The 15,617-nt window shown below is 47.5% G+C and overlaps 1 protein-coding gene across 2 annotated transcripts in view; it reads left to right on the top strand.

Moving 5' to 3' along the window:
• LOC147449481 (TATA box-binding protein associated factor RNA polymerase I subunit C) overlaps window positions 1-15,617 on the top strand; it is a 154,963-nt gene that overhangs the window by 96,274 nt on the left and 43,072 nt on the right. For both annotated transcript variants that reach the window (XM_086521927.1, XM_086521928.1), the window contains one exon: window positions 15,506-15,611. In XM_086521927.1, the coding sequence (XP_086378053.1) occupies window positions 15,506-15,611 (106 nt within the window). The remainder of the gene's footprint in view (window positions 1-15,505; window positions 15,612-15,617) is intronic.

Below are 15,617 nucleotides of genomic sequence, written 5' to 3'. Positions count from 1 at the left end.
GGATTTGTAGCTTGAAAGTTAGAACTTACAATGATATAAGACACAGGAGCATATTATATACATTACCCTATGTGACTTTGCACCCACAAGCTCCAGATTCGCTACCATTGACCAAGAGGAGGGTGCAGGGGGGGCGAGTCACCATACACATGCTTGATGGAGGGGATTATGGAGTACTATACACTTGGGGAAGTTTTCCTAATGGGAGACTTCAACACCCGAACATGCAGCCACTAGTGTGAGACCTATGCTTTCGAGGACTGTAGCAAGAAAAGTTTTTCATGCTCTATACAGTGGGTGCTCCTCAGTGCAATATGCGTGAAATCTCACTCCAAGAGAAAGAAAACATAACACAACTATGGAACCAGGAACTCAAAGACACAACAATACACTCGAAACACCGTGGAACTCGACTAACTCATGTAACCAGGACAGACTCTGGTTGGGAGCACACTCAGCTCCAAGCCCACTACTCACAGGTACAAGACACCAGACTCAAGATGCTAGACCGCAGAAAGTAAATGATGCATCTTACGATTAGAACCAACTACACACATATACAATCGTGAAGAGCCACCAACGGCTAGCAACTATCCCAGTCCGCCTACGGCTTATCTCCAAACTGTGGTGGTGGTGGTATGGCCACAATGTCCACTAGACCACCACCTATATCACTGCCATGTGTCACTGCCCAGGCGAGAGTCTCTCCAGTGTGAACTCCATACCAACTGTAACTAATTGCCTATCCTGTGCAAGTGACATTGTAGCCCTGCTACAAGTTGCCCGCCACAAGACCACTCACCATCTCGGTGAGAGAAAACATTGAAAAATTGTGAAAGCAAATTGCATGTACTAAGTAAGAACTATCGATGGATGTTGAGCTATGCTCTCTTGATTGTGTCAACCGAGAGAGAGCGTCGTCGCTACTATCGCCACTAAAGCACCCGAAGAGTCCTTAGTCTGTCTCCAGAGGTGGATCCATAAGATCGATTGTAGGCGGCTGCACCCTGCTCTTGACAAACTGACCCTCTGTGATAGTGGCGGCCACCAGATGAGCTGCAGAGAGGAGCACCTGCCCTAGATGGTACTGAGGCTACCAATTAAGGCAGCCATGGCGATGTGCGCAAGCAAATTCCTCGCAAGGAACTCTTTGTGTCAGATGTATCTGTGTCAGATGTATCTGTGTCATATTAGCAGGTTGCTGAAACCCCTGGGGATAGTAGTCTAAATGTGGAGGCTGAGCACCTCCCATGTACTGTGTAGGACCTGGTTGTGCATAACCCATAGGAGTCTGTACGTGTCTCATTGGACCAGTCCATCCACACCCCATAGCAGTCGGAGTCTGAGCCCCCATATCTTCGTGTAGTCGCATCTCCCGAAATCCTTGAACTTGAGCTTTGAGGTCGTCGATGATTTTGGATTTCATTCTCAAGGATGCGCAATGCAAAAATGGTAGCATTTGTCCGCGATTGCGCTCTCTGCGACAAGTAGATATCCCTCCATGGCCGCATGTGGCTGAGTGGCGTTGGTGAGCAGCAGCCAACCGCTATGCTCCTAGCTCAATGATAACGATAGCATTCTTTGACTTTGCAGTATGCGTTAGAGAGCCGGAATAGCGAAGTAGAGTCTGCCACAAGTGAAGATCTAGCAGTACTGCTTGGTGGTGTAGGACGCGCAAGTGGTACTGCAGGTGAGCTAGGAACATGCATAGTGGGTGACCGTGAGATAGGAATAGGAGAACAAGTAACTGCAGGTGGTGTGTGGGAAATAGTCAATGTAGCAGGAGTGAAGATGGGAGAAGTAGGTAGAGGTGCATGTGAGGGAGAAGCCTCAGATGTAAACATAAAGAGGTGGATTGAAAATGGAAAAGTTGATCATTGGCACAATAGAACTAGGGACAGAAGGTGAAGGGGAGTGTTGTGAAAGGTGCATCACCCTAGCCTGACTCTCTGAGAATGGCAAGGGAGGTAGTGACTCTGCCGTGTCTTTCACCTTGTTGGCCCTGTTCTTCTTCTTCTTCTTTAGTGGTGTATCCACAACACTTCTAAGAGATTTCCTCTTTGTTTTTGAATTCACCCATTGCGTATCCTCATCCACATCTACAAGGTTGACATGGATGTTGATGACCTAGGCCGACATGGGGGCTACAAAAAATTGAAAGCTCGATTGCTTTAAATCTTTTTGCCCTCGATTGTAGTGATGTATAAAGTATCTGATGAAACCCACAAGGTATAGTGTGTATTAGGCAGTAGAGGCCATCACAATGTGGAAACGTAGTGGGCACCACATCTTCCCTTTGACTCTTTAGCATCCCTGCCTAGAAAGTGATATTTGAAGACTGCCAAAAGTGCTTTGTTCCTCGCTTAGTCAGGGTGATCAACGTGAAAGAATTCTTGACATGCGTGGGTGGTAGTGAAACCGGCCTGTTCAATCCAAAAAGGGCGGTAGACTTTACTTTAAACCTTGATTTAGCTTTCACCCATTATTAGTCGTCTATTTTACCTGTACTTTCAAGACACAACAAAGGGGAGAGGGATACAGGCTGCTAGATTGCACCTGTATGAGTAGACGGACACCAGATTGGCCCCTAACTTAGGCGCCCCTTTCGGTATTTCTTTATTGTTCAAAAAAGGGAATAAACGCTGTGGTTCCTACAAGCTGCCCCGCACAAACTCGGCTGAATTTCCACTGTTCCAGCCCGATTTCGGCAGCATAACTGTACTAGAACCCTTCACGGTCAGTATTCCCACGCATTGACTGACTTTCCCGACGCATACGGGCACTTTGCAAAACCTGGCGAGAATCTGCAGCACGCTGAATTCTCTGTTTTCAGCCCTGAAAATGCGCCAGATCGCCTGTACAGCGGTCCCCTTGCGTCCCCGAACCTCCTGGGGGTATTAGGGTCCGTTTAAGGCCAAAACCCTAAACCTGCAAAAATACACAGCAGGCTGTAATTCACTGTTTCGGGCTCCGTTCCGCGTGCCGGTCGCATCCCTAGCAAGTCCTCGAGCTCCCGCACCTGTAGGGCTACTTGCCCTTTGAATCGGACGAGATTTCTGGCGTGAAACCTCTCCGAATTCACCTGTACCTGCGGGGGGATTAGCCGCTAGCTAATCCAGTACCTGTGCAAGAGGCTCTTGCCTCGGCAATCGCGCATGAACCCACACAACTGTACATTGGTCAAATGAAAAGCCCACTAGAGGGGCATAACATACTGCCAAAGGGGAGAGAGAGGGCAGTGCGTAGCGTGCAGGGCATCACTCCTGGCACCGCACTGTGCATAAGAGGGAAAGCAAGCACTCCATAGCTCTTAACCTGTGACAGAGACTTGCAAAATGAGCCTCCCAACTATAAATCACGTTTTTGCCTTCTCTATAAGTAGTAAACTGGCCTCAAAGTGCCAAGTGTCACTCATTTGTGCATTTTCCCGCTTTAGACCCTCGGGTCTAAAAATATCTCACCTGCAGCCTCTGTTGACTTGGCCACAGAGTAACAAAATGATCCCCATGTCAAACTGCACGTAATGACGCGAAGACATTTTCAGGTCCCAAAATAGCAGTTCCCTAAATTTTAGGAGATGCTGCCATTGTATCTTTCTAGGTCATCCGACCCTCTTTGTACACTGCGGCCACATCCAGAACTGAAATGTAGCCTCTGTAGCAAAGGATTCCACTTTGGCTAGTCAATGACCCCACTTGGCTAACCATAGTCCTTGTCCAACCTTAGTGCTCTCTTGCCCTCAGGCCCGGACTCCCTCTGGACAGTTCCACACTAGCTATGCAATGCAGGGCAGTTAGATTTCCCGAGGGGTGTTTCCAAAAAGTGAAAGTAAATAGATAATAAGAAAGAAATCAACAAAAAGGATAGATAGTAGTCACACACTGGTGACAGGTAGCATATTTAGAAAGCTAGGAGTTTGTGCGCTTAGCCGGCTTCAAAGATAAGAAGTTGGTCATCCCTAGCACATGATCAATCTGTGTCGCAGTAAGCGTGTGACCCTGCACATTTGGAAAAATGTTCAAAAGCTCATGAACCATAGCGACAGGATCATCGCTGGTAAATCTATATCAGCCAATGCCATTAGACCTAGTTTCTATCGTTGATTGTGGGAGAGTACTTCGCGAAGAGATGGATTGGGTGGCTGCAGGTGAAAATTTAAAGAGAATTTTGTCTGACTTCTGTGTTAGACTTACACCACTCCGCTGTTTCACAGGTCTAGGGCATACTTGTACGACTAGTATGTCTCCGGGCTGGCCACCCATAGTCTAGGTTGTACCTGGTCCGCGGCCGCCCAAGTTTGGGGCCGGCGGCCCATCTTGTCCGGGCGCCCTCATATATTTCCATATATCATTTTTCTATTGGGTTGTGGGAATTTTTCCATGCTTTGCCCTACCTCCCCTTGGGAACCTATTTATGGGGCCAAATGGGGTACCCACTTCCATCATCTGACATTGTATTGAGGGTCTTCTGCTCTGGTAGTCATGGGGGGCTGATCACCCCCTCTTCACCATCTCTAGCATTTGTGGTCTCTCTCTCTCTCTCTCTCTCTCTCTCTCTCTCTCTCTCTCTCTCTCTCTCTCTCTCTCTCTCTCTCGCTTCCGCACATGTGCACTCTCACATGGTATCAGCAGCTTCAGGCTCTCGATGATCCAAGGGCGCATTTTCGCATCAGGTACTCCTCCCAAGAAGAAGATCTGCCAGCGTTTTTTGCATCAGCGAAGCCATCGATGGAGTTTGGAGCACTTCCGTCGCGGAGAAACCTTTCTCCACTTGCAATTTTGCATATACACAGGGCGATCACCTCCTGGCTGCCTAGCACTATCCTTTTGGGCACCATCCGTTGCCGGAAAATCCCTCCCTCCATCAGTGTTTTTGCAGTCCATCTGCGTTTTTTTGGGAGCATCAGCGTTTTCAGCAGAGGGGGCAGCGCTTAGCTTCTTCACCCACATCTTGCCTATCCTACACAACTTGGCATCCGGTGCCTTGCCGGTCTTGTTCCTCTTCATCTGCTACAGATTTGAGCCATAAACACCTGCTTTTTTCTCTGTTTTCAGCCCTCCACGGCTGTGCACACAAAGATAAATCCTCTCCACACCCTTTGCACCGCTCCGGACCTTGCCGGGAGCGGACGAGCACGCTGAAAATCGCTGGACAGCAGCGTTTTCATCACCTCGCAGTTGCGTTTTTGGGTAAACAGCAGCCTCTTGGTGTTTTGCTCCGTGCGCCTTGCGGTCTCTTGGTGACTGCTGCAGTATACGATAGTTTCGACATCGGCTTGATCATCTACGGACATACGATCCTTGGGAGATCCATTCATTCCAGCCATCATTCGGCGGTTGCGCACTCCAGAGGGGGTGGTGACTTGTGGTTTGCTATGGACACAACTATGCACTCACCAAAGAATTCACAGGAGATATGGCCATGCTCATGGCATATGGGATGCCAACATTCCGAGAGAGGACACCACCATCTTGGGTGGATAGACGCTTACCACTTTACCTCGACACGTCAAATCACATGCTTACACAGGAGCATCTAGATGGACTAAGGGAGAGGATCTTGGATCTCTTCTTGGACGGGTTCATTGTTTGGATCTACAAACTGGAGTAGGACTTGAGTTCTTTACACTCTCTTGGAGAGTTTACCCGCGAGGCGGGAGATCAGGCATCATCACGTGACTACATCCGAAGTCACCCGGAGCTTGGCTTGGATGGTAGTGCAATTGCTCTTCTACACTCTTGATCATTTGAATTGCTGCCTTCAGAGTTGCTTACACTCACCCTCAGTACCTTATAGCAGACTTACCCCCTGATTTGGGTAGTAGGCCACTCCCAGCTCATTCACATTGAGAGCCACACCGAGCTGCGGTTTAGTGGCGTTGTTGGCACGGGTTCTGTCTTGGTTGACATCAGAGGATTGGAGGCAAGAGATATAGGCAAGATGGCGCAGACAGATTGGTGTGGCCTTTCCTCTTCTCAGAGGTTATTCACAGCGCAGACTGCTCAGTCTGGCTTCCCTTCTTCATATAGGAGGATTATGGTGCAGACAGCTTGGTCTGACCACACCTCTTCTCAGAGGCCCTTCACCACAGTGTCACAAACTGCTGATGTGTCAAAGCGCCTGAAGAAGGGAGACAACTTGCAGATGCCGGCCAAAGGGGCCTAAACCCTAAGAAGAACAAGTATTAGAAGAAGAAGTCCTACCAACTTATGGGGACCCTGTTCGATGGGGCCCCAAGTGACATAAAGGATTAAAATAAAGCAGGACCCACACACATTGACAGTTTGCGTGGTAGCTGAGGACATGGCAGCTGTACGGAGATTTTCGGAAATTCCGCTGACTGTTGACGTGGCAGAACTGTACGGATTTCCACTTTTCACGCTGGCAGTGCTAACGTGGCAGGACTGTACGGATTTTCGTAAATTGCGTTGGCAGCTTTTTGGCATTGCTTTTTGGACCAGAAGCTTTTGAGTTTTAAAGGCTTTTTACTGTAACTGCTTTTCAGGCCAAGGGCGTTTAAATATGAGGTTAGGGCTCATTCTCTGGCATGCTTCCTGGAGAAGGTGCAGAGTTTGGAGTACCGGCTTGTACTGTGTTGATGCAATATAAAGAAATACCGAAAGGGGTGCCAAGGTTTGGGGCCGATACTCTCTGGGGTGGAATTTCGCCACTTCGTGTTGTGTGTCGTCTCTCTCTTTTAGTTCAGTTGTTATTGAAGTGCTAAAAGTCTGTTCAGTTTGTTCTTTTCTCTTGGCACGTGGTGCCCGTCTTGTGACAGTGGTATCAAAGCATCAGGCGTGTGCTTTTCTAAAAGCACACCGATCCCACCAAAGAGCAGGCAGAGTAAGATTGCAGTTCCAAATTTCATTGGAAATTTTAGGTTCGTGCTTTGACCCCGGACTTATCAGCCACTCCCACCCTTACTTCATCACGCATCGGGCGCGCTCCCGTCTTCACCCTTCATGTCTTAAAGGGCATAAGCCATTAAGATCACTTGCAAGCGAAGGATCCAAGATTTGTTTCGAGCTGCTGTTTTTTCTCAGAGAGAGTGTCATGCAGATGTTGATGTCTATAGCTACCAAGCCGCACACTTCCAAAGACTTGGCAAGCTTTCAAGAAAATTTTGCCCGAAGTTATATGGTTTCTGACATCTTCCTTCTGAGTGCAACTTCTGGCAGAGTTGGGTATTCTGAAATGAAACCCTAGCAAATTATAACTTGAAATTTCTCGACATCTCTCAGTAGATGTCTCTTCTCGAGTTGATAACCTTGGAGGTTCGGTGCGATTGCTACCTTGAGACTACCATCGCTGCCAAAGAAACATTGTTTGTCCAAGAGGTGAGGGAGCATGTTGTGCTCAGCTACGACCCTATGGAATGAACCTAACCCTAATTTTTTGATGCAGGTTTCAGGATGGAAAGTCAATCGACTTTTCGAGCTCAGCTGATGTCGAGATTGCTTTCTTAAGTATGAGTTTTGTTTGAACTTGTTTGGTGATCCTGTTTGGAATGTGTTTGAAATGGATGGTATCTGTTTTGAACCTATCTTGGTGCTGATTTGAAATGTTTGACTCTGGTTTTAATACCGGTTTCATTGATTGGTGATTTTACTCCTGGGTGGAAAAGTGAGAATTACTATTTTGGTATTGTTTGAACCTCGGAATGATGCAGGCCGATGCCTGGGGAGCGTTTGGTTGTATGCTTGTAAAATAATTGTTGTTGCGACTCCCGGCCCGGACCTGGATGGTTATGCCGGAGGAGTATTAAGAAGTCTGAGCAGTGGTTACTCTCAACACGTCCAAACGACGCAGGCTGCGGTCTGGGGGGCGTTTGGTTGTAAAAGGCCTCTATATCTCCCGGCCCGGACCTTCTTAGGTTATGCGGGAGGAGTGATGAGGGAGTCATTGAATATCTCCCGGCCCGGACCTTGTTAGGTTATGCGGGAGGAGTGTTCATCGTCGACTTTATGTTTCTATGTCTTGTAACATGCATATGTGAGCATTTGTGTTGCATTGTGATGTCCCAACTACTGAATATTCCTAATTGGATGAGATTGCCTGGGTATGTAATTTTGGTGCATCAAGACACCCGTGGAAGATCAATACTGTTTGGGTCTGGATGGTTATGCCGGAGGAGTATTAAGAAGTCTGAGCAATGGTTACTCTCAACACCTCCAAACGACGCAGGCTGCGGTTTGGGGGGCGTTTGGTTGTAAAAGGCCTCTATATCTCCTGGCCCGGACCTTTTTAGGTTATGCGGGAGGAGTGATGAGGGAGTCATTGAATATCTCCCGGCTCGGACTATGTTAGGTTATGCGGGAGGAGTGTTCATGGTCGACTTTATGTTTCTATGTCTTGTAACATGCATATGTGACCATTTGTGTTGCATTGTGATGTCCCAACTACTGAATATTCCTAATTGGATGAGATTGCTTGGGTATGTAATTTTGGTGCATCAAGACACCCGTGGAAGATCAGTTCTGTTTGGGTGTGATGGCTAATTTTACTACGCTTGAATATCAAGAGTTCCGATTGGCCGAAACGAGAAGCTAACTCCTTGATCAAAAGAGCCGAAAGGAGAAGCTAACTCCTTAACAAAAAGAGCAAACTGATTGTCCCTCGGAATGACCCTCAGAATTTCTTTTTGAGCTAACTTGAGTTGTTTTGCAGAGATGATGTAATCGCGGACGATTACTCTCTTTCAAGAAGGGGAGAGGTCACAAACTGCTGACGTGTCAAAGCGCCTGAAGAAGAGAGCCAACTTGCTGATGTCGGCCAAGGGGCTTGAACCCTAAGAAGAATAAGTAACAGAAGAAGAAGTCCTACCAACTTCTGGGGACCCCGTCCGATGGGGCCCCAAGTGACATAAAGGATTAAAATAAAGCAGGACCCACACACACACTGACAGTTTGCGTGGCAGCCGAGCACGTGGCAATTGTACGGAGATTTTCGGAAATTCCGTTGACTGCCGACGTGGCAGAACTGTACAGATTTCTGCTCTTCACACTAGAGGTGCTGACGTGGCATGACTGTACGGATTTTTGTAAATTGTGCTAGTAGCTTTTTGGCATTGCTTTTAGAGCAGAAGCTTTTGAGTTTTAAACGCTTTTTACTGTAACTGCTTTTCAAGCCAAGGGCCTTTTAATATGAGGTCAGGGCTCATTCTCTGGCATGCTTCTTGGAGAAGGTGCGGAGTCTGGAGTACCGGCTTGTACTGTGTTGATGAAATATAAAGAAATACCGAAAGGGGCGCCAAGGTTTGGGGCCAATACTCTCTGGGGTGGAATTTCGCCACTCCGTGTTGCGTATCGTCTCTCTCGTTTAGTTCGGTTTTTATTGAAGTGCTAAAAGTCTGTTCTTTTCTCTTGGTACGTGGTGCCCGTCTTGTGACACGCGGACTGTTGAGTCTGGCTTTCCTCTCATCTTGGATTACCCTACCTACTCTCAAGACACCTTCCGGTGGTGGTCCGTGCGGTCTACCGGTGACTGCTGCAGCTTACGGTAGCTTCTACATTGTACACTGTTTAGTCTAGCTTTCCTTGATTCGGAGGACGTTTACAACACAGATTGCTATATCTGGCCTTCCTGGAGTTTTACACATCTTAGCCACCTGGCCACATTGGATTTACAAGTTCATGCATTGACAGGCTTCCGGTCATTCTCATGACGATTTCTGGGCTTCCTCATTTTCTCCAGACGGTTTGACTAGAGACACCACAGATCCTATTGGACAGGACACTTGCAGGTCTATTGGCACTTCTTTCACGACAAGGAGATGTGTTCACACTCAGTTCGGGACCTTCACGCATAATCTTCATCTTGTATTGGCGGAGTACAGTAGTTTGCTACACTACTCATAATAACATCACTTTACCATGAAGATCTCTCGGAGGTTGGGACACCCCGGACTGCTGCTACACTCATTGAGTATCCTTCAATGGACATTGCAGCAGACATCTTCATCATTTGCCTCACGATCCCACAGGTAAAAAGAAGAGCGACAATCAGTTGTTAAGCCATGAGATCAGCAGGTCTGCAAAAACCAGAATGTGAGAGTGGGCCTGTGTGGGGGGGAGAGAGAGAGAGAGAGAGAGTGTGTTCCTTGTGTTTGTGCGGAGTACTAGATCCGAGCTAAATCCGTAAACACTTCCGCTGCACCTGACATTGGTATCAGAGCTATGTGTGTGCTTCGGCTTCGCAAATTCAAGGGAAGAACCCAAGAATCCAAGCAGAACCAAGAACCCAAAGAACCTCTCCTGGTTATGTTTTCCTGAAGAATCTTCGAGTCCCAATCATGGACTTACTAGCTCCCATCTTCATTGCTATGTCTTTGAAGGAAGATCGACATCGGATACACGAAAACCCAGATCTTGAGTATCAGGATCTACCTGCTTGTTATGTGGATATAGAAGGAGTTGGAGACAGGATCCCTAACCCTCTTGTGCATTCGCATTCGCATGTAGCGTGCATCCATTTTCGTCGACAGGAAACCCTTGGAATTACCTTTAAGCACCGCACCTTTACCTTTCAGCTTCACCCGCAATGTTTTCATGACAGGACTATTGGAGTGGTAGTACTTACTCGCAAGGCAAAGTCAGCATGAAGGCTTGTATTCTGCGACAATAGTAAGGCTACCTAGTAACTCGGTTGGTCAGTGTTGACATCGCACCAGATCTACATCCGCAGTATCCACCCGCTTGGAGGAATCTTCATCACTGGTTATGCATCCACATGCATCAAAATCAGTTAGCATCAGAAGTACAAATAGAAGTCCGGCAGTTGTGCCTCACCTTTAACAGCGGGGGATGTCACGTGCGCACTTCACTTGCGTTACGTAGTACGTGGACATGTTCTGCCACAGTCTAGCATGATCAAGTAGCTTAGGACTGAGCCTGGTGCCTTTGTGAGCCTGTAACAAGACGTGCATGTCCATGCCGGTCACACTTGCATACCCTCTCTTGTAGAGGATAACATTTCATTATGTAGGCATTTTACTGCGTGAACCACCTCTTATAGGTCATTTATATTAATAAGTGACTTTTCATTTACCCTTGTTGGAATGTAGGTAGGGCAAATGGCTAAAAAAAAACTATAAAAGAAACCAAAGGCGCTTAGTAGAAGCAGATGCGCAGTGTTTTCAGCATTAGAAGACCAGCGTTTACAGATCAGCCCTAAACCTCACCGTACCGCACCCTTCCCTCTTGCAGAACCTCACCGCATCGACCATCAACAACTAGAACAGCCTAGCGATTTTGGTTTCAGCCCAAAGCAGCTAGCGCTTTGTAGATTTCATCCAAATCAGCTAGCGTTTTTGCCTTCCAGCCTTGCTTGCATCGGCGGTTGCAAATCCTTGCCGTAGTACTGCCGCAGATTGTAGATCCACAGCAAAAGTACCTAGCATTTTCAGATTTCAGCCTTGACATTGTCGTCATGGTCGTCAACACCATCGTCGTCGTCACGTACCATAGCATCAGTACCCATTAGCATCAGCATCTCAGCAGCATTTAGTCATTGTATGAGCATTTGTGCAAGAATAAAGAAAGTACTTGCTCTAGCAACAGAGCAAGGGAGCCCACGAGGGTTGGGACCTGACATCCCTTTGTCGTCTCTTGTCTCTCTCTTTCTTTGAGTTCAATTCAGTTCCTTCAAGTGAAGTAAAGTGTTCGTAGTGTTTGTGCAGAGAAATAGATGAGCACTTGACACATGAGCCGGCGGATTACCCCTCCACCTCAGCGTCGCCACCGAGAACCCCTCCCCCTCTCTCTCCACCCACCATCCCCATCTCTTTGCCTCCACATCCATTTTCACCTCCTCCACCCGCCCCTCTCGCCCCTTCCATCCCCTCAGTTTCTCCCCCCTCTCTGTCACCTGATCCCTACCTGCCCCACCGTCGGCCCACGGGATGGGTTGCTCTTTGGCAGCTCGGAGGTCTCTTGGCAGTGCATTTGCCAAGAGCCACTCGCCGTGAGGCGCGCAACCGTACTTGCGGACTCCCTTGTTGGTGCAAGCTTCGCCCTTTGTGGAAGTCCCTCGTGGGCTTACTAGTTTTGACATCTGTTGCCGCTGGGATTTCTTCTACTACGACTTCACACGGATTCTCGACGACCCCTCCCCTGATCTTGAGGCGGCTTGCTTGCTTCAGAGCCCATGTATTGTTTCTAGCAAGGAGAGGGGCAGAGGCTATGGACATAGCGGTTGGTTTTTCCTTCCCATTGTGTGGCAGGGATGGTTCACATGGTTCACTAGACGTGGCATGTCCGCTCAGGACCATTTGACAAGAATTTAAAGTTATAAGTTGTTCCAACATATAGGGCCCTAGGGACACGAGAATAATAAAAAAGAAAGAGAGAGAGCGTAGAAGGTGCCGACATGGCAGTTGTGCGGACGCTCCGCGTTTTGCGCTGACTGAGATGTGGCAGCGTACAGATTTCAGCGATTTGTGCTGGCTGCTTTTGGGCCAAGAAGCTTTTCATGTACTGCTTTTGTGAGAGGCCCATGGGCCTTTAAATATGTACTGAGAGGGCCTTTGCACTTGACTTTCTGACGAGCAGTTGAGCAGAGAGGACCCTCGGACTTTGTACTTTGCTCAAGCATTAATATAAAAATAAATCTCGAAAGGGGCGCCAGACTTTGGGGCCAATACCTCTGGGCACAGAACCACGCTAGGCAATGTAGATATTATCTAACTTTGATAAAGTTTGTGAAGTGTTTCTCTCGTGTGTTGTGCCAGATTCCCAACTTAGGTTGTCTAAGTCTGTTTTCAGTGATATCAGAGCTCAATCGATTTTTCCTTCCATCGGGAAAGTCCGATCCTTTTTACCGGGACACAGATGGATTTTGTCACAAATTGATGACCACCCCGCACACGTAGATGATGTGGCAGGCTGTATGGACACCCAAAATTTGCACTGACATGCCACATGGACCAGCAGTACGGATTTTCGCTTTTCGCACTGACATGCTTGCGTGGCATACTGTACGGAATTCCGTAAATTACGCTGGCAAGTTTTGGAGCCAGTTGCTTTTGGGACTCATTGCTTTTGAGTTTAACTGCTTTTGGGGCTCTGCTTTTGACATCCCTTATAGGAATAAAAGGAGCCCAAGCGCCTCACTCTTCAGAGCATCTGGACGCAGAGTCTGAGAGTTGAGGACTCGCGGGAGTTGTACTTTGCAATGATTAATGAAAAAGAAATACCGAAAGGGGTGTCAACTCTCTCTCTCTCTCTCTCTCTCTCTCTCTCTCTCTCTCTCTCTCTCTCTATTAAAGTTCATTGATATGAAGTTTCTGTTCGTGTGTTGGTATTGATTTCTCGCTTGGAGTGTCCAAGCCTGTTATAGTGGTATCAAAGCACCGAAAGATTCTTCTTCTACGGAGGATCTGATCCTTTTCCCAGCACACACAAGTTTTTGTGAAAGAATCTTCGTGTCCCGACCCCGGACTTATTAGCCACTTCCACCCTTCGTACATGGCGCATCGGGCGCGCTCCCGTCTACATTGCTCTATCTTAGAGGGCATAAGCCATAAAGAATTCCAGATTACTCACGGGTTCTTTCGGAGAATTTGACAGAGATAACACCTTTAGCAAAAGAAAAGTTGAAATCCGGCGTGGGAACTGAAGAAAAGAATGAAGATTTAGACAGATTCTTGGTGGAAAATTTTACCACAGCAGAGTACATACGTCAAATTGCAGGTTGACACATGTGTGAAAAGATTGATCAAATACTCCAGAGACTTGAGACTTGCGAAACACCTGAAGAATTACCCGATTGATGAGATTTACTTGAGATGGCGTGAGGCCATTGCTTCTCCTCTCAGGTCGGAAGGAAAGTTGAAAAGACAGACGAGTATAGAAAAGCGGAACCTATGCTCGCAGGAAGGGCCGGACAGATCTCTTGAACAAAAGACGAACTAGAGGACCACCAAACGATAAGCCAGAAAGTTACAGAGCAGCAACCGAGCGCAGAAAAGGAAAGATGAAAGCAAGATTGCTACCGCATTGTGTGGGGACCGACCAGTATCAAATGAATGAAAGCACAAAACTTTGCCGTGCATGGGGCAAAGTGAAAGATCAGGAAGCCCTCACTTTCTTTGATAGAGGAGCCAATGCCAACTTCATTGGCGGCTCGACTTGGAGTTCTTTGCCTTGGTCGGGGAGTAAGACACAAAGGAGGTGGAGAGTTGGGGAAACGCTTGTAAAGGCATAGGCCTCGACAATAGGAGCATTTGAGTCAACAGCTGCCATGACATCAGCACTTGTTTTTGGGCTGGGCTATTGTAAGCATAGTGGGAGATGGGGTATCCTCCAAAAAAGATTGAATAGACACCACATAACAAGGCATCGACTTTGTAGGCTGTTCCAGTTCGGAGTTGGGTTCCACTGGCAAAGAACTATGATGTACTACCGGATCCATGCCTCCTTCAAGTGGAATGGGTTTCATTGGGGCACCAGGAGTGTGTATCCACATTGCATCATTTCCCCAATCATGTAGTGCTTTAGTGTGTTGCAACCATGGTCTACCGATGAGCAAAGTAAAGCGCCCTCAACGTGGGGAAGACAAACCATAACAATATCCAAGCTAAAGGTGAAGTGCTATACCTGTAGAGGCACCTTGTCTATTATGCGTAGACAAGCCTCTGGTCGGCTAAAGTCATTATGAAGGGGGTGGGTAGAGACCCAGTGCTAGCATAGTGAACTCAGGCAGTATGTTGATGCCAGATCCACCATGCACGATTACCCCTAAGAATTGACGTCCTAGAATATTCACTAGACATAGTGAGAGGAGGACTCCTGTAATCAATGAGAGGAGCAGCGGGATAGGAGATGATATAGGACTCAGAGGGCTGCACTGGGAGGTGCCCGCCACGGGACTTTGCACAGGGGTACAGAGATTGAATGATTGTAAGGGTGTCACTTTGAAAATTTGCATCTAGTCGAAGCATGTTGTAGAGTGACACTTGCTGAAAGGCATTCTTCAAGATAGTCTCTACTCTAGGTTTTTCTCCTTTGACCATGGTCTTCTCTGGTACCTTGATCTCTTGCAAGTCTTCCTCTGCTTTCAAGAAGGCCCCATCAATATCAGATAGCATGGAGGTAGGTCAGCCTTTGGCACCAATGGATGGCTTCTCAGTTGCTGGAGGTAGACTAGGCTGTGAAATTGGGGATGGAAGAGTTGGACCTTCTAGAAGATTGAGATCGAGGGCTGCCATTTGTGCCCGAGTGAGGACACCAACGGGTTCCTCCACTTGCTATAGCTTGTCCTAAGGGATAACCACAGGAGTAGCAGGTGACGGCTGAGGGATGGTGCTCACCGCTATCAGGTTCTTTGGAAACGTGAACTCATTGGTTTTGACTCGGGCTCTAAGATGTGGACGCCTGTTGTTTGGGACAATCCTTACTGTAGTGATCCTTAGCCTCAGCCAATATCATAAATCAAGATAATTAATGTTCTGTTTGTTTTAAGTATCATTGTTGTTAAGGTGAGCTCTTACTTTTTCCGGTTCACTCAGTGGGCGCACAGAATGCAACCTGAACCACCTGGACTTCTTCAAATGTTTTCCTTCAAAGATACATGCTCAAACTTATGGAATCCTCATGACAAGAATGTGGCAGGAGGTAAGA

This window comes from Adiantum capillus-veneris, chromosome 10 (assembly GCF_014529385.1).
Source record: "Adiantum capillus-veneris isolate H3 chromosome 10, ASM1452938v2, whole genome shotgun sequence".
NCBI lineage: Eukaryota > Viridiplantae > Streptophyta > Polypodiopsida > Polypodiales > Pteridaceae > Adiantum > Adiantum capillus-veneris.
Note: the sequence above shows the minus strand (reverse complement) of the source record. Positions and strands in the feature narration are given on the sequence as shown.